General features: G+C 38.9%; 4 protein-coding genes across 5 annotated transcripts; 3 read left to right on the top strand and 1 right to left on the bottom strand.

Moving 5' to 3' along the window:
- Positions 1-59: 59 nt before the first annotated feature.
- On the bottom strand, positions 60-4,950 carry LOC137746682 (acetolactate synthase small subunit 1, chloroplastic). The gene is made up of 12 exons (XM_068486687.2): positions 4,064-4,950; positions 3,761-3,974; positions 3,449-3,532; positions 3,279-3,347; positions 3,008-3,091; positions 2,740-2,892; positions 2,220-2,306; positions 1,920-2,024; positions 1,702-1,824; positions 985-1,137; positions 718-783; positions 60-505 (listed from the first exon to the last, which is right to left on the bottom strand). The coding sequence occupies exons 1-12, from the start codon at positions 4,309-4,311 to the stop codon at positions 422-424; spliced, it is 1,470 nt and encodes a 489-aa protein (XP_068342788.2). The 5' UTR covers positions 4,312-4,950; the 3' UTR covers positions 60-421.
- Positions 4,951-6,213: 1,263 nt separating this feature from the next.
- LOC137748273 (large ribosomal subunit protein uL2my, C-terminal part) lies at positions 6,214-7,973 on the top strand. Of its 2 annotated transcripts, none has more exons than XM_068488400.2 (2): positions 6,214-6,429; positions 7,245-7,973. In XM_068488400.2, the coding sequence occupies exons 1-2, from the start codon at positions 6,318-6,320 to the stop codon at positions 7,733-7,735; spliced, it is 603 nt and encodes a 200-aa protein (XP_068344501.2). In that variant the 5' UTR covers positions 6,214-6,317; the 3' UTR covers positions 7,736-7,973. The 2 variants fall into 2 exon arrangements, with proteins under 2 accessions (XP_068344501.2, XP_088546274.1); XM_088690148.1 differs by having other exon boundaries at positions 6,237-6,429; positions 7,154-7,973.
- A 1,764-nt stretch (positions 7,974-9,737) lies between these two features.
- LOC137747268 (integrin-linked protein kinase 1) lies at positions 9,738-14,261 on the top strand. Its single transcript, XM_068487345.2, has 12 exons — positions 9,738-10,886; positions 11,125-11,199; positions 11,310-11,414; positions 11,685-11,770; positions 11,984-12,104; positions 12,211-12,290; positions 12,521-12,583; positions 12,702-12,823; positions 13,022-13,107; positions 13,443-13,567; positions 13,693-13,824; positions 13,923-14,261. The coding sequence occupies exons 1-12, from the start codon at positions 10,452-10,454 to the stop codon at positions 13,927-13,929; spliced, it is 1,437 nt and encodes a 478-aa protein (XP_068343446.2). The 5' UTR covers positions 9,738-10,451; the 3' UTR covers positions 13,930-14,261.
- A 1,597-nt stretch (positions 14,262-15,858) lies between these two features.
- Positions 15,859-18,147, top strand: LOC137748972 (small ribosomal subunit protein eS24z). The gene is given in 6 exon segments (XM_068489157.2): positions 15,859-16,217; positions 16,220-16,257; positions 16,464-16,505; positions 16,798-16,968; positions 17,502-17,588; positions 17,710-18,147. Coding segments are annotated over 6 exon segments (414 nt in total). The 5' UTR covers positions 15,859-16,183; the 3' UTR covers positions 17,752-18,147.
- Positions 18,148-18,230: the final 83 nt, after the last annotated feature.

The raw sequence follows: 18,230 nt of genomic DNA, 5'->3' as shown, positions 1-18,230 counted from the left end.
AGAAAAGAGAATGGAGAAGTTGGTGTGGGCAAAAACGAGCAAACAAAGAGAACAGAGGATAAGCAATTCAAACTTTCCAATTTCCAGCATATATGATCAAAATTCGAGTAGAGAAAGTCACGCATTACAGATCAGCTATACTAGTGTGATGTTCAGAATACTTACAATGTTCTGTTTCAGCAAACACAGATTTTATCTTCTACTAATGAAAAAAAAAACACAAACAAGTATCCTAGCGGAAGGTGATCTGCAATAAAAAGTGTAAGCACAAAGTTGAAGTTGTACTAGTCAGTCTGCTTGAGCCCTTCAACTTGGAGTCTGCCATCTGACTCATATGTACGCACAAGATTGCGCACCTTGCACACATTTACAAGTGCTCCCATTCAAGTTTCCCAAATCATTATCAACCAGCCAGTGCCAACTACAGAGGAAAAGAATATCCACGCAGGTATTTCGAATCCACACCTGACTCACGCACCAGTGCAATTCGTCCAGTACGCGCCACCTGCCAAATCCATAAAGAATTGTTGATATCTTGAAGCAATAATGCCACCCAAAAAATCTAGAGGGAAAATAAGTTCGTGATTGCCTAAGGAGTCGGCCCATAAAATATAGCCAAGGCAAATTATGCCGCATTCACAGAACTAAGCCAAGACTCATGATGCAAGCTGCCCTTATCAAAATTTTCAAGACTTGACTAAAGATTGCAGGACAAACCTCACAAATTCCATAGGGCTCTAACAACCTCTGCAATGCAACCATCTTGTCCAGGTCTCCTGTTAGCTGGACAAAAGCAAATCAGTAATTTGATCAGTGCCAAGTTACCAACAGCGAGATCTGTCCTCTAACAACGTAAAATGGCCCCTTAGCATCCATCATCACCCACATACATCATCTTGAGGTACTTTATAGCGTCATTCACGTCGGGTCATAGCAAGTGAGGTATTTTCCTCTATATATATAATATGAAAAGGGACTATTCACCTCAAGGGTTATTGTGTGATCAGAAACGTCAACAGCCTTGGCCCTAAAAATGTTGCCAATATCAAGTACATCTCTTCGAGCAGCAGCATTCGCAGCAATTTTTATCAACATCAATTCCCGCTCGGCAAATGGCAAATTGGTAAGATCTTGAACCTGAACAAGTCAAAAGTTATAAATTTTGTTATTCACATCAAGGCCACCATTCTTAACTTAAACATAAGAAAGACTATTAGTGTTATGGATACTGAAATTATGGGGAAAAAAGGTCCAAAACTATTCTGACAAAAGTCAAGGGTGCAAAGAAGTTATGAAGCCAAGGCGATGAGCCATCTAAGTGCTGGACTTCTGGGTTTGGACTATCCCCTCCCAATTAAATCTTATTCTCTTTCTTTCCCTCCATCATATCTGAGAGTGACTTAGTTGTGGAGACAACAACAGACTGATGATGTTTCATGCTCCCAGGCTATTCAACCAGCATTTATAAATAACAATGATTGTGAAAGAAGGGGAGACTATAATCAGGCAATTTAGGTCAAAAATGTGAATGCAAGACTCAGAATATGTGGTGCAGTACAGACAAATCATGCATAGACTATAATCGCATTCACCAGATGGCATTAAATTTATTCGTTGCATAAATCACAACAGATGAGAACCAACATATTTTCTTTAACATGTCGAGAAAAATGCCTTCTTTGGAGTAGTTAACATTCTTACATCATGAATATCGACAAGCTTATAAAGCTGCTGCACCAACTTGCTAATGGATTCATCTGTACCAGGAACAACAGTAGTAATGCGAGATAGCCCCTCAGCTTCCGCATGGCCAACAGCTAAGCTCTGGTAGCAATAAATCAGCCCATTTAAACAGAAGCCTAAAACTTGCTGCCTGAGTAGAAGACAGAGAGGAGGAAATAACAGCAGAGAAAATATACCTGAATGTTATAACCCCTTCGGGCAAAAACGCCAGTAATAATGTAGAGAACCCCAGGAATGTCATTCACGAGCATGGATAAAGTGTGTGATCGAAGTCCATTAGTCTGAAATGCGTAGCTCAAAGAAAAATAATCAACAAAATTCGGTAGGGTTTAGAATGATATAGAAACTGAGTGTTTTGATGTATTCTCAAAATAAAATAGAAACATCCAGTGATTATGATAGGGTATGACTTGCACCCCCATTGAAAGAGATAGAAACTGAAAAATTACCATTTAGCGATCATATGATTTACTTACATCTTCATCATTGAGAACACCCCAGTGAGCATCAAGAACTTGATTGACAGTAAAGGTATCAGACGGCTCCACAGGATAAACATCACCCTTCGTGAACAAATGTATATGTATTAATTGAAAAGTCAATGATGATTTGCAGTTACATACAAAAATAATAGAATCACTGTTTCAAGATTAAAAAGAAGGGAAAGATTGCATTCAATAAAGGTTTTTTCATGAGATTTAAATGTAGCAACAGCTTATCAACAGATAATATAGCTACAGAAAAAGTTTCATAATGACTCTTGTATTATGAAAGGCCTTATGATTAGAATGGAATTATATGTATATCGAGACTGAAATAAATAACATCAAATCAAGTAATCAAAAAGCGCATGATAATTCCCATTTTCTCCAGAGAAAAGGGTCAACCTCATACGTAATCTCATCAAATTGTAAGAAGAATGGGAGACGAAAAAACAGAGTACAGGAGATGCATTTGGTGAGGACTAATCAAACCAAAGGCTGTGGAAGAAAATACCCCAGAAGACACATCAGATTCAGCAGTAACTAGTCCATTTTCAACCCCCACAAGAGCATCCACAGGAACTGTTCTCCCAAGGTCAGGATATGAAGCTGCTGAATATCGCCAAAATGGAGCAGATGCACCCAACTTTTCCCTCCTCAAGGCAATCTACAGGCAAGAACAACAAAATGTATTGATGCATGACACATCACTCAAAACTGCTGAATGAGATCTTAGGTGAAGAAGAAAAGAGAATTTCAATGATTCTCTATCAAATAGGCACCTTTCCAGTTCTGGCAACTTCTCTGATCCCAAACTTGCTGAAATTTCTTTGCAGAGCAACCATCTTCCCAGGATCTCCTGTCACCTATATCATAAAAATAATAGTATAAAAATGGTTAACTTGGTTTTGGGACTTGAGTAAAAGTCAAACTTCACATCAATGTACAGATGCTCAATCTTATAAATAATGGAGGAAGTATGAACATTCACTTGGTCTCAACGAAAGGCCTGCCTAGAGATGACATCTGCACTGAACGTGTACCAATCATTACCTCGATGGTTACCGAGTGTTCCGAGATATCCACAATCTTTGCTCTAAAGATGCTCACTAACCACTTGATCTGGTAAAATATAAACAAAAACAGAAAATCGTAAACATAGGCATTTCAAAACCTTGAGCAATACTAGCTATGTCTAATACCAGGGATGATTCTATAACTACCTCGGCATGATAGCTTGGATCGGCATTTACTTTTATAAGCATTAGTTCACGCTCCACCTGAGGCTCAATTGAGAGATCTTCAACCTACCCGCCACGTTATAAAAAAACAAACAAACAAACTGAAAAATCAGTAAACAAAATAATTTACAAATGCATTCAATATTTTAACACATACTGCAGCACAAGTGACCAGGAGTACATAAAAATCCTAAATATTAGCTCACATAAGGCTGCAGGTCACACTTTACCTAGAGTAATTAACATTTTAATACATTAATTAATCAGAAATTTGTATTAGATTAGAAGCTAAACCTTCATAACATTGACGAGCTTGTTAAGCTGCTCGATCACGAGGCGTAAGACCGTTTCGGTTCCGGAGACGACGATGGTGAAGAGAGCTTTGTCCTTGTTAAGACCAACAGCCAGGGACTCGATGTTGTATCCCCTCCTAGCAAACACCCCTGCTATCCGATTTATCATTCCACTTTCATCCCCAACGAACACCGAAATCGTGTGCCTTCTTACCCTGATTTATCAATCAATAATCACAAATTAAATCGAATAATCTTTTTAACGAAACACGCAAATTTACATCTATACATAACGCGTGCATACTTGGAGCGGGCGGTCGAAGGAGGAGAGCCGTTGGAAGAGAAGCCGCTGTCGGAGATATTCTGGTCGAAGCTTCTAGCCGAGACCGCGAGTTGCTTGTGGCGGTCATGGCTATGGATTATTGATCTCGAAGCTGAACTCGTCAGAGGAAACAATAGCGTTTCGGAGAACCCGAGGGATTGGAGGTGCTCCGAGGAGAAAGATGAAGAGAAGTTCGGAGTGCGAACTGAAGCTGAAGAAATGGTCGCCATTGGAGAGAAAGAGAGAGAGAGCTGCTAGTGTAACTTAAGACTTGCCAATTATGAATGGGAACACGACGCTATTCAAGCAGAGCATTTTATATCGAGTTAAATCGATTGACGATAACACCCTTGGGATTGGGCATGTCAGCTTTGTCAGTATCTTCGTTGGTCCCACTGGATGAGGATCCGAGCTCTTTGGATCCTCTCCGAATCCCTTTTATCCGGATCGTCCGGATCCTTCCCCAACACCTTTCTTCTTCTTTTTCTATGCGGTTCTGCTGCTGCAGCTTCTTCCTCTTCAGTTCTTATTCTTTCTTCTCTGCAATTCTGCTGCTTCTTCAAATTTTTTTCTTCATTTTTTCTAGCCGATTTTGCTGCGCCTTCTTCCAGGCCGCTGCTACGATCCCGGGCCGTCGTCTTCTCCAACATCCGCGAGAGGCGGAGGATCCGAGGCCACTACTGCCATCGCAGCTTCTGTTGCTGTCAGCACACGGGTGATTGTCTTTTGACCGTCCGATTTGCAGTTCAACGGACGAGATTACTGCAGCCGGAGGATCCTGATAGAAGGATCCAGCGAGGATCTTGTTCCCTTTGTGAGGATAACAGTTTATTATACAAACCAGTTTTCGTTAAGTAATAATTATGTTTAATTTTAAATAAAAAATTTAAAATTATTTATGATTAAACGATATACAATGATTAAGAATATTCTTAAAATCCTACTGATTTGAATCCGAGTGAACCCAAATCCGGTCCCACTCAAATTCTTGGCCTGACTGGGGAATGACGTGGTCCGATCGGGAGAATAAGTATTTTTTGAAATAAAATTAAAAATCTAGTGTGTTAGAATAAGCATGTGATTATGATTAGTCCTCTATAACTAGTGTGTTAGAAATCTCTGTTTTCAATTAATAATAAAATTATATTCGTTTGTAGTCGGTTCATTCTTCGATTTATTCATGTTTATTAATCTCTATATATTCATAAGCATACTATGATTTTCAACTAATAAGACATGTCAAGTGTAAATAAAAAAGCACCAAATTTTCTTCATTACAAATTCATCGAGAATACAAGGACTAAACATATTAAGTTGTTATACTATATCATATCAACATCATAGGCATAAAACGGTAACATTTTCTGTTAATCTTGCAATCATCAATAAAGAATCATTACTATGAGTCACTTCCAATATACCCTGAGCTTCCTCTTATAGTTCTTAGCTACGGGCATAAAACAACAAACAATACAAGAACCACCTCCTCAACAATAAACAACAGTTGCAACTCAAAGAATCAAGTTTGAGCATTAAGTCATAGATGCTACAAAGGTCTCTCATTAATAAGGCAAGAGAGCAACCACAATCATAAACACTTTTGTTGCTAGAGTAAAAGAACGACCACAAAAGAAACTACAAGTTACATGGTGGTGTGTGGTGGGTGGGTGGGAATCTTCGACAAAGTGTTTTTCTCATTTTTCTTTTCTTCTTAGAGGCTAAATTTTTTAATCACCTAACGAGAGAGGAATATTTAGTTATTGAAATGAATAGAACAAATTAATGGTGTAGGTGCCAAGGAACATATCCATGATGTCCATTAGTTTTTTTTATACGTTTGGATGATTAAACGATTTTTTATTTGAATGATTTTTTGTAAGAGTAATCTTTAAATGATGATTAAAAAATTGAATGGTTCCAATCATTATGTTTATACGCTCAATATATGGTACTATTCACAAACGAAGAAATATGTGCATTCCGTCGTTTGGGATGCAAGTATTATCCTAAAAGGAATTAATTGAAGTAATTGACCGTGGCTCACAAAATTAACGAGTGAATCGCAGCGAAAACCCCTTCATAATTAAGCTACACAAAAACGGGGTCGTTTCAGTTTAAAGGCGGTATTAGGAATGACAGGAGCCAAACGCAGAGCACCGAATGAATTGCGGCCGCTGCGCGAACAAAGAAGAGAGGTGGAGGGAAACCTAGAGCTAGAAGGGTAGAAGTGGATCGTATGGCGGTGTGGAGAGCTGGAGCTGCTTCGTCTTCCCTGTTGAATAGGCTCCTACGCCACTCCAACGTCATCAATGTCCCCACCCGCGCCTCCAATCGCACTCTCTCCACCGGTATTTCATTTCATGCCATTTCCTCATTTGACATCAATTTAAATTAGCTGATTCGAGCTGTTAAAAATGTTTAAGCTTGCATGTTAAGCTCATTGGGTTGGATATGTGAGCCAAATTGCTGTTTGGTTTCTGAGAAATGAAAGGGTAAGAAAAATTACGCAGATTTGAAGTGAATTCTTGAGTGAAGTTATCGTCTGTATAATTTATATACGAATGCTTGTTAGTTTAAAAAATTAGGAAAAATAAGCCGGCAACTATAAGGTCAATCCCATATAGGGTTAACCAGAGAGTTATGGCAGAGCCGGTAGGTAGTAGGCGCCTAGAGTTTGATGACTGAACTGCTGTATTTCAAGGGATGTTTGTGCCATAGTTCGTGGAATGTGGGATGTTTCTATTTGATAAGATAATACAGATGTTCTGTTTGTCTTAAACAAAACAATGATCAATAAATAACCGTTGTATCCGTAAATGAACAATCGTCTTATCTATGGTGATATTGTGCTATTTTCTTTCCTACAGATGTTCTGTTTTTCTTAAGCAAAACGATGATCAATAAACCGTTGTATCCGTGAATGAACAACCGTCTTCTCTATGTTGATATTGTGCTATTTCATTTCCTCCTCTTTGGTGTCATCTCTTTCTTCTGCTCTTTAAACTACCTTTGCAAGTTTGCACCCATATAATTTTTAGCAATGATCCTAAGAATGGTTGTGTCCATTTTCAGGTGTCGAAATTAGGGAAAGCCTTTCTTTTTATGTGCATTGATCTAGTTGCTGCCGAAATGAACTTTACTAGTAATGTTATACTTTCCACAGATGTAGCTGGTTCAAGTAATCAGTTGTTTCACTATGATATCAATTCACAATACGGAAGGTGCTTGCCGCTTGCTGATATGCACATCCAAGCCAAAATACACAGCATCGAGATGAACCCGGGCCAAGGTGGCAAGTTAGTTCGAGCACCAGGCACTTTTGCAAAGATTTTGAAAGAACCCACTGTTTCAAGGTGTTTAGTGAGACTGCCTTCAGGTGTTGAAAAGTGGATTGATTCTAAATGCCGGGCTACAATTGGTACAGTCCCAAGTGATGGAAATAAGCCCAAGAAACTCTATAAGGCTGGGCAAAACCGGTGGCGAGGCATCAGACCAATGGTTCGAGGAGTGGCAATGAATCCAGTTGATCATCCTCATGGTGGAGGTGAGGGTAAGAGCAAGAGTAGTGGGTCTCATGGGAAGGGTTCTCGAACACCTTGGGGAAAGCCTACCAAGGGTGGGTACAAGACCGGTCCCAACAAGCGTAGAAAGTAATGCTTTATCGTTCACTTCTTTATGTTGACACTAGTGTGGAATTTAGCTTTGCGATGAGTTCAGATGGCAATAAAAGTCCACTTAGATGTTTGACTCATCAGAAAACATTCAAGGTTTGCATACCTTATTCCCTTGCCATTTTTCTGAAAGTGTTGGTTTTTGGATTAAATTGTGTAGGTAGCTTAGCTGTCTTCGCTGTGACTATCTTTTGGATAAATGAATCCTTAACTATTTGGTATTGACTGTGTTTGATGTTAATTCGCTGAATCAATTTCAAGTTGCATGATCACCAAGGTATTGAGTTGACTTGATGATAGACATTTACATTCTTAGTTTCTTCCCCCGTGTTGGTGCTTGCAAATATCAAAGATGTTTAATTTGATTGTTTCTGATATAGGCTTATCTCTGCTTGCTTTGAGCAATAATAAGCTTGAATGCATCAAGATATGTGATGTTATAGAAATCATTGGCCTCTTTTGAATTTTTCGATAGGTGATAGGTTTGTGGTGCCTGGGACTCTTGTGATGAGAAACACACACTTGATCATCACCCATGGCGAAAGTTTACCTTGTTTGAGGGCCTCTCATGTAACATAGAGAAATTGGATTGATCTTGCCCGATCAAACAAGGTTTGAATGACATGATCTTCCTTAATCCTTGTTTTGTTAGGATGCGTGCTCTTGTTGGGATGAAGTGGTGGCATAGTGGGCATCCCATGTACGTAGTGCTTACCTTTATGTTTAGTCTTAACATATGGTTAAGGTATTGTTGCTCTCCGGAGGTGGTTATTGGATTGGATATATAACTCCGCTTGTGTAAGTTTGTCTTACGTTGTCGGTCCCAAGCCTGGATAAAGGAAGAGAGGGAGGGCGTGTGAGGGTTTGCCAATTGCCTTTGTTTGGTGAGAATTGGGAGTATTGGAGAATGGCATAGAATAACATTTTGGGTGGGGGGAATTGGTCTCTCTTAACGCGTGAGGGTTTGCCAGTTGCCTTGTATCTCTTTCATCACGTGCAACTTGGAGATATATATTAGTTTTCTTTTTTATCCCGTGCACTAGAATTGTCTGGTATCTGTTTCATCACGGGCACTCACTGTGTGAGACGATGATAAGATACTTTAATGAATCAAAGGGACAGCTTGATTCAACTTGTGTGTTCCATACTCTGGGTTGACCGAGTCGGCCAGACCCACTGATGACTTGCAACTGGATTCATCCACTCATCGCATCATTTCAGTCCAAACTTTTACAAACAAAAACAAATATGTTAACATCTTACTTCAAATCAAAATCCCTTTCATGTAAACATAGCCACATTCTTTTTTGCTAAATAATTAAATTCAAAGGACGGGGAAGCGAATTAAGCGTAAAATAGACGTAAGTACACTAATTTACATGACACGTCTCTCAAAAATTTGATACAATCGTATGCAAAAAAAAATTTATACATCAACGATTCAACGGTGTATTTGTGGCATAAAAGTCACTCCCACGTGAGCAGACAATAAGCATAAAACTTATCAGAAAGTCATCTATTTTTTCCAATTTTACCCTATTAAGTATTTAGTGCTGGGCGGGGACAAAAAGGACCATACGCTGTTACACAGAGGCAGAGTGGCAGAGGCAGCTAATTCCTCTTTTAGGCATCATCCATGTCATTCTTATCTGCTGCTGTGCCCTGTACATTGCCAAATCAAACGAAATTCAGCTAGAAGGGAAACAAAATGAATAAAAAGTAATGATTTTCTTTGACAAAATTACAGGTAATTGCTCTTGAATAATGACGCAAATAATAACAGAAATTGAAGCAAACTGTAGCGTTGCCGCGTTTTATACGTCCAAAAAGAAGATTGAGCTGTCCATTACTCAAAGGTTTTAATCGCAAATAGTTTTAGTTTTTTTATTTCAAAATCAATTAACATGGTCACTCTATTTGCTATTGCATGTTAATTTAATCATTCAGTTAAATTTTCATAAAAAATTCTGTTTTGCGTGTCACGCGGGCAATAAAACTGAATTTTTCACAAAAGCGAAATGAAAGGATCAGATTAAAGTGCGACGGTAAATTTCAGAAACTGTATTGATAGATTCTGAATTAAAGGATCAAAAGACATTCAAGTTTGGCCAATTTCAGAACTTTTTGCTATAAAACCGTTAACTAAAAGGAAATATCCAAACCGGCTTTTCCGCGGCAGTGTGTGGAAACAGGAGGCAAAAAATAAAAGCATTCCCCCTCCATCTCTCTCTCCTTGAATGCGCGGCGCCCCACTCGGATCTCTCCTCATCTCTCTCCTCTTCTCTCGCTCTCTCATTCCAGACCTCATTTTCTCTTCCTCTCACCTCGTCGATCGGAATCGAGAGCTAACTCCCTCTATCAGGGCCCCACATTCAAGCTCTCGATCCCGACCCACCACCGCCACCAGCATTACCGGCGGGAACAAGTTGATCCCAGCAAAAACAAGAAGAAGAAGAAGAAGATGACAAGGATGATCATGTATCTGTAATTGTATAACAGCAGCTGCTGCATGCGCATACTTCTTCCATTGAATTGCAATTGCAATTGCTGCACTTGAATTATCACAAAGATTGCAGTTGCAGTTTGCAAATTCTGAATCACCAACACCACCACCACCATATATATATCTGCAGTAAAAGTTGATCGAAAAGTTCAGGGAGAGACAGACAGAGTGATTAAATTAAATTAGATAAATTAAAATGGAGAGCATCGCGGCGCAGCTGAAGCGGGGGATATCGCGGCAGTTCTCCACGGGGTCGCTGAAGCGGACTCTCAGCCGCCAGTTCACCCGCCAATCCTCGCTCGACCCCAAGAGGAACAATTTGCGCTTCAGCTTCGGCAGGCAGTCCTCCCTCGACCCCATCCGCCGCAGCCCTTCGCACGACGATGACGACGAAGTCGATCTCTCCGTCCCCGAGAATCTCGACTCCACCATGAACCTCCTCTTCCTCGCCTGCCGCGGCGACGTCCAGGGCGTCGAGGACCTTCTCAATCAAGGCATCGACGTCAACAGTATCGATTTGGACGGCCGTACGGCGCTCCATATCTCTGCCTGCGAGGGCCACGTCGAGGTCGTTAGGCTGTTGCTCTCCCGCAAGGCCAATATCGATGCTCGTGATCGCTGGGGCAGCACGGTACTCCCTCCTTGCTACGCTCTTTGTTATCTATCTTATGATGATGAATCAATATAATTATCCCTTCGATTAATTCTCTCTGTGTTAATGTGTTTGCTTAAATTAATCAAATTTTAGTTAGAATATTATGAGTGTAAATATAATTAAGGAAAAAAAAAACATATGCTTACAATTTCGTATTATTTGCGATATTACAACGGGGGAGATTGAACATTTCAAATGTGTTGAATGTGAACAGGCTGCTGCAGATGCTAAGTATTACGGGAATACGGAAGTTTACAACGTTCTGAAGGCACGTGGAGCCAAAGTTCCGGTAGGTCTATACTCCGATCAACTTCCTTCTTTCTCTCTGATTGAAAATTTTAGCCTGTCTACATGTGGAGATTCATGCATTTGTTGTATTCTCTTTGTTTTATTTTCTAGAAAACCAGGAAAACACCAATGACTGTTGCGAATCCTCGAGAAGTTCCAGAGTATGAGCTCAATCCATTAGAGCTTCAAGTTCGAAAGAGCGATGGTATCACAAAGGTTGTTCCTTTTCCCCTTTTCTCCACCATTTATAGATTTCTGCTCTACTTTTCAATGTTCATGCACGATCCAGTCTACTACTAGTAGTAGTACTTATGATATGTCGTGTCTAAAGTCTTCGGTGAATTGAACGCGGTTTCTTTGTACTCGGGAAAATTGAAAGTCTGAGTCCCTTCAGGACGTGCATAATGCTGCAAATGGGCAACACAAGTAACGTGTGCTTTGTTATTTAGATAGATTACTGATATGTTTCTCCGTTTTTCTCAACAGGGATCGTATCAAGTCGCAAAATGGAATGGTACAAAGGTGTCTGTAAAGATGCTTGACAAGGATTGCTACAAGGACCCTGAAAGCATGTATGTACCCTCATTCCCTGAAAACCGTTTAGGTGACGTTGTACTACCACTTAATTCTAATGTAATACAATTTATATAATCTTGTTATTGTTTGATTGCTCCTTAGTTAATTGCAGAGCCATTAGTTCAGTGTGGGATGGCACAATTTTATGTTATAGACTTCTATGACTGTTTTATGATGCATTCTTTCTTCATATTTCCTTAAATCCACAGTAATGCTTTCAAACATGAGCTGGAGTTGTTAGAGAAGGTTCGGCATCCTAATGTCGTTCAATTTGTTGGTGCTGTCACCCAAAATATACCGATGATGATTGTGTCAGAGTATCATTCAAAAGTAATCTTCTCTTTCTCTGCATATAAATTGTATGTGTGCTTGTCCACTCATTATACACTTAAATATCTTAACCATGACTTGGCATGCTTTGATGGTGATATTTTAGGGTGACTTGGGAAGCTATCTTCAAAAGAAAGGGCGCTTATCTCCATCAAAAGCCCTAAGATTTGCTCTTGACATTGCAAGGCATGTGTTTCTTTTTCTGCAAATTATTCCTTTAAATCTTCCCATTTAAATAGAAATCAGCACACGCACGCGCACACACAATAAGTTTATGTTCATATGAAAAGCACATAAATTGCATCATATGATTCATATCTATGAGTACCTCAAGCAAGTTCTTCCTTCTGACGTCTGTAGCTAGGTTCAGCCATTTCACATTTATGACATTTTTCTTTCCTTATTCTTGTTACCAGGGGCATGAATTATCTTCATGAATGTAAACCAGACCCAATAATCCACTGCGACTTAAAGCCAAAGTAAGACAACCGAATGCATAAGTTGATGCACATGTGTTATACTTGCCTATTGAATTTTGATGGTTCTCTGGTTGGAATGAAAGGTTATTTAATATTTGAAATTTCGGTAAGGTGCCAGAAATATTTTGCTCGATAATGGAGGTCAACTGAAAGTAGCTGGATTTGGCTTGATACGATTGTCAAAAATCTCACCTAACAAAGCAAAACTAGCACAGCCTTGTGCTGACACTGACCTTTCAAGTAAGTTCTTGTACAACTGAATAACTTTCTTGCCTTGAATTCATCTCTCCCATGTGCACGCTATGATAATATTATTCGTCTTTTAAGAGTAGAGAAATATTCATAATTAAAATTTTGAATTCTGATTGTTGCTTAACTTTCTTGGACCGCATGCACATCACCAGAATTTGAATTATAATTTTTCCTCTTTCATTCTAGGTTTATATGTGGCACCTGAGATCTACAAAGATGAAATTTTCGACAGAAGTGTGGATGCCTACTCTTTCGGTCTTATATTATATGAGGTACCTATTTACTATCTTCATTGTGTTATAAAATTTGATTCATTGTCAGTTCAGCACTTCTAAATTAGCTTTACTTGCCTAGGTTTCTAGAATATATTTCCTTTCTTGTCAGTATTTTGCATTCTCAAGCACACACGCTGCACATAAACACTGTGCTGTGAATATGGCACTCTTGCAGACATTGACTTTTGATTCTTATTTTAAAACACCGCTGATTTGGGGGATTTTTTGGCATGGTTTTTTCTTTTTATGCTTTGCGGAAAACATTACATTGTTGTTTATTACATTGAAATAAAGCGTTAACTTGTTCCTTACGTGGATGTGTTTTCTCATAGATGATTGAGGGAATACAACCATTCCATCCCAAGCCTATTGAAGAATCTGTGAAGCTGATGTGTTTGGAAGGAAAAAGACCGCAGTTGAGGACCAAATCAAAAAGCTATCCCCCTGTAGTGAAAGAGTAAGTTTGATTTCAATACAAGTCACCAAAGGGTCTACTGATTAATATGCAATAACTTTTTCTCATCGTATCTGAAAGGGGAATTGTAATGCTTAAATGATGATGCTACGATGATATGCATGCAGGTTGATTGAGGAATGTTGGGATCCAGAACCTGTTATGAGACCCATTTTCTCTGAGATTATTGTACGGTTGGACAGGATAGTTGCGAATTGCTCAAAGCAGGGATGGTGGAAAGACACGTTTAAGCTTCCTTGGTATGTCCATCTTCTGTGCATCTTCTTAAGGTTCATAGTATTTTCTCTTACACACGATGAAACTGTAGATTTCATTTTCTAACTGTACTGATATGCAGGAAATAAGAGGAGGCAGTCTCAGTTCCATCGCAAAACGAATAGAGGAAAGGACTTGGGGGTAGTCTAGCTGCTCGGGCCTTGACGTTGCAGTGTAATTAATAATCAAGAGGGAAGGCTTTGGATTAGAGTAAGCAATCGGGTCAGCCTACGTAAAAATTAAAATTACTTTCCCATAATCTTTGTTTTCCAAGGAGCTGAAACAGTTCCCTTCTAGTATGTATTAGCTAGATTCATGTGTGAAAAAGAAAAAACTTTTCCTATAGATGACTTGTTTTACATACGCACGAACGCAGATAATAATGTACTCCTCCGAAATTCTATTATCTTTTCATCCGAAACCCTTTGATTTGAGGATGATCACCGCATTTTGCAGCGAAAAAGAAACGATCTATAGAGTGATGTTATCGTACGATCTGTAAAGTGTACAGAACAAGGGAATAAGAAGCCTTTCTGAAGTTGCTTTTCCTTTGGGTGAAGATGGAGCCCATAACGTAGACAAATTAACCACATGTGAGTGTAAATTGGTAATGTAATCCAATCATATTAGATTAATTGTCTCCGTACGTAATCGATACTTTGCTTATGGAATTATTCAGTCTTAATTACCGTTTTATCCGAATTAATCGAGCATTTTCATACAACGTTCATGGGTCAAAAAGGCATCCACTTCGTAAATGTAATATGGAAAGTAGGTTCCTTCAGGTTGAAGAGGAAGACTAATCCAATATCTTGCTTGTATCCTTACTACATTATCTCTAACTACTATGACTCCTACACCGCATTGCTAAATTCAGAAACTCGAACGCTGTATTTGACACGAGGAAAACACGAGCACCCAAAAATGAGCATGAAAAAACCGATTAACTGCATGAGATAGAGAGGCTTGAGGCGCAAGCAACACGAATACAATTATGTCAGTTGGAAGGAAAATGAGTTTTCAAGCGTAAAAGGCAGAAAAAGAATGGTTGGGATTGAGAAATGAGAAGGGGTTTGCTCCTTAATTTGGTAAGGGGGAAGAAAAAGGATGTGACAAAGACTCGTCAACAAGAGTGATATACCTTTGTAGCATGATTGACAAACAAACCCGCCATTTAAACTCTAAAAACTGCTTCCACCTCCTTCCCCATTCATTCCTTCCTTTCAATGGGGTGGCTTCGTTCCCTCGTCTCCCCGTTGAAGAAGCTCTGGGATCGTCTGCACTCGAGCCACAGAAAGCGTACGCAATTCCTCGTTTCTCCTTTTGCCATCTAATTCTATCTCTTCTCTAGCTCTCATTTAACATCCATACGATCTTCATACTTTTTTTTGTTTCTGTTTTATTTTGTTCTTGTTAATGTACAAACTTGCAGGAAAAGGGATATATATATTGTACAAGGATGTGAGGTCCTGTCCATGCGAAGATGTGCATGTTCTCTGGTCCATCCTGGTTGACTCGCAGTCGCACCCTACACCACCTGCATTGCCATCTAATTAATTAATTATCAATTAAGAGGATAATTTTATCTTCTTGTACATGAATACTATCCTATTATATACATACATGATACATCCGTTGATAATACTATAATCCTATTTCATGTTGCCTTGCTAGTTGCTATCTTCAACTTGACCTGCTTCATTGTATCATGCCACGTTTTCAATTTAATTAACCACCTTTGTTCGGTTTTGTCCGACTGTATTTTGTTCTGTCAATGATCTGATCCCTGCCAACTAATTATTTTTTTAGTGGAACTTCTCTCCCAAAGACGGAAAGAAGTTCCAAATTCAAAATTCTCGTCACGTTGATATAAAAAAAAAACAAAATTGATTTGCTAATGTGCCTAGAAAAAAATGGCAATGCTAAAATTTAAATGTTAAAAAAGAATGAGAAATGATTTATGGATTGAGGCATTTATTTTTTTTATGCACTTGACCTTTGTTTTTAGAAAAAGATAGTGCGGAAATTATTTTCTTAACAAAAATAAAGAAAAAATTACAATAAATTAGAATTCTTTTATACTAATAAAAATATTTACAGCCACAAAAATTATTTGAAAGTTTAATTGGTGTTTTTAATTTGAGAAAAAAAACAGAACAAAAAAAAAAAAAAGTTGGTGGGCTTGGGTTGAGAAATATTTTGGAGAGCGGCCCAACATATTTGCAGTTGCAGCATCTAAAACCTTTTGTCTTCTTCTTTCCTCGAAAAGCTCGCACGCACGCACAGAAGGAAAGAAGAGGCACGGAGGCGCAGACATTGAAACACAGGTAGAGAAAGACAGCAATGGCGGATAGCAAGGCGGTGACGATCCGGACAAGGATTTCATGACCAACCGTCTCCTCTCCAGGAAACAATTCGTGAGTCTTCTACCTACTAATATTCTCCTGTTTGGTCAACTAGAAAAAGGTAGGAAAAAACAAGAAAGAATTTAACCCAACAATCCCATATCGTAAACTGAACTGTGCTTCCAATGTGGGATCGTAAGCTGTAAAAATCCTTACTCAGAAATGTATATCTTTGTACTTTTTAACTTGGAGTGTGTAAATCCTTTGTTTCGCTGCAGGTTATCGATGTCCTGCATCCAGGAAGACCGAATGTTTCCAAGGTTTGTTTTTTGTCGTTTGATTATCTAACGTTAGTGTCAACATTTTACTACGGAAAACTTTAGTTTTGTTGGCTTAATTGTATTTTGCTAGTTTAAAGATAAGTTTCGAACTTTAGACAGTGGTTTCGAGATTTGGGTTTGTAATGTATCGACGGTTTGCAGCTGTTAATTTGTACATTTCGTGCCAGTGCTGTTATTCTCACGTTTTCTTTGATTGTGGCTTTATTTTTTTGGTTGGCGGATTGTTTGTTTTGTCAGCTGAAAAGAATTTTTGTTTCGTGTGGTAATGTAGGCGGAGTTGAAGGAGAAACTGGCAAGGTTGTATGAAGTGAGGGATCCAAATGCCATCTTTGTTTTCAAGTTCCGCACCCATTTTGGAGGGGGGAAATCCACTGATTTCGGTTTGATTTATGATTCAGTTGAGAATGCAAAGAAGTACGAGCCCAACTACAGGCTGATCAGGGTAACTTTACATTCTTTTTCTCTAGCACATTGCATGTAAATTTTAGTTCTTCATGCTTCGACATAACTTTATTTCTCGTCATTCAAATGTGCATTAATTGGATTCCTTCTTATCGTATGAGTTTGATAAAAGGCCCTTTCAGGCTATTCATAAACTGTAGAACAAAGGGTTACTAACGGAGGTGCTTCTGTTTTAAATTCCATTGATTAGTTTATTTCGATCCTCTAATCTATCGCCTTCCACAGGAAGAGTTCATAGAATTTGAATAATATGATTTATCGATGCTTCTGCTTCTGGTATATAATGGTTTTAAATGCTATAGAAGTATGCTTTGCTATCCTTCCCAAGTTAATGGGTGTCTTTTAGTAGGTTTTGAATGCTATCATTTTGGTGAATAGGGTATCTTTTAGTTGTGTGTTTTTGGTTTGGCTTGAAATGGACGTCCTGGGGGGTTTGTCTCTTGAATCCCTTATATCTACACACGCGGACAGTCTCAATCTTTCTCACTTGCTCAACCATGGCTACTTGTGCAGAATGGACTGGACACAAAGGTGGAGAAGTCAAGGAAACAACTCAAGGAAAGGAAGAACAGAGCCAAGAAGATCCGCGGAGTAAAGAAGGTGCTTTTTTTGTTCTCTTGAACCTGGAATTGTTGGCGGATTTTACTTTTCTGAACCTTGTTATGTTTTCAGTGCCTTGACTATTTTGTGATTTTCTCATCATTTTCATTGTTTTGTGCAGACCAAGGCTGGCGATGCTGCCAAGGGCGGGAAGAAGAAATGAGCTTCCACACATTTTGAGTTTGCAGGTGTTTTTTGCAGCATGCCTCTGCATCAACCTCTGTTTCCGCATCAACCTCTGTCTCCGCATCAATCTCTGCATCAATCTCTGTTTGGCGATGCTGCCAAGGGTGGGAAAATCTCTCGTGCTTCTAGACTCTTAATCATGAAAATTAGTAGGGGATCAATTGCATCAATTCATGACAAGAACCTACGAGAATTTCGTCGCAAATTTGACAAATCCGTTGTTTTGTAGTTTCTTATTACGGATGTAATGCAATCAAAGAATTCTCCATGATCTATATATATTTAACTTTTAACTACCTCTTGTCTTGTTTATTGCCAAAGATCTATCAATTTGAATGAGAATTCAGCATATATAAACGAATCTTTGAGCATATGCCTTCACAGGCTTCACTAGTTTTCCTTAATATCCTTTTGGTCAATGGCAAAAAATGTTGTTCTAACACGAAAACCATACAA

This window comes from Pyrus communis, chromosome 2 (genome assembly GCF_041283825.1).
Source record: "Pyrus communis isolate YQ-2024b chromosome 2, ASM4128382v1, whole genome shotgun sequence".
NCBI classification, from domain to species: Eukaryota; Viridiplantae; Streptophyta; class Magnoliopsida; order Rosales; family Rosaceae; genus Pyrus; species Pyrus communis.
This window is presented reverse-complemented; position numbering and strand designations above follow the sequence as displayed.

Excerpts from the sequence above, each read along its gene's own strand:
- LOC137748273 (XM_088690148.1), top strand. The coding sequence starts at position 6,391 with ATGTCCCCACCCGCGCCTCCAATCGCACTCTCTCCACCG. Across the intron at positions 6,430-7,153 it reads CAATCGCACTCTCTCCACCG|GTGTCGAAATTAGGGAAAGC; the intron begins GTATTTCATTTC and ends GTCCATTTTCAG.
- LOC137746682 (XM_068486687.2), bottom strand. The coding sequence starts at position 4,311 with ATGGCGACCATTTCTTCAGCTTCAGTTCGCACTCCGAACTTCTCTTCA. Across the intron at positions 3,533-3,760 it reads AGCTCGTCAATGTTATGAAG|GTTGAAGATCTCTCAATTGA; the intron begins GTTTAGCTTCTA and ends CGTGGCGGGTAG. Across the intron at positions 506-717 it reads AGCCCTATGGAATTTGTGAG|GTGGCGCGTACTGGACGAAT; the intron begins GTTTGTCCTGCA and ends TGGATTTGGCAG.
- LOC137747268 (XM_068487345.2), top strand. The coding sequence starts at position 10,452 with ATGGAGAGCATCGCGGCGCAGCTGAAGCGGGGGATATCGCGGCAGTTC. Across the intron at positions 10,887-11,124 it reads GTGATCGCTGGGGCAGCACG|GCTGCTGCAGATGCTAAGTA; the intron begins GTACTCCCTCCT and ends GAATGTGAACAG. Across the intron at positions 11,200-11,309 it reads CACGTGGAGCCAAAGTTCCG|AAAACCAGGAAAACACCAAT; the intron begins GTAGGTCTATAC and ends TTTATTTTCTAG.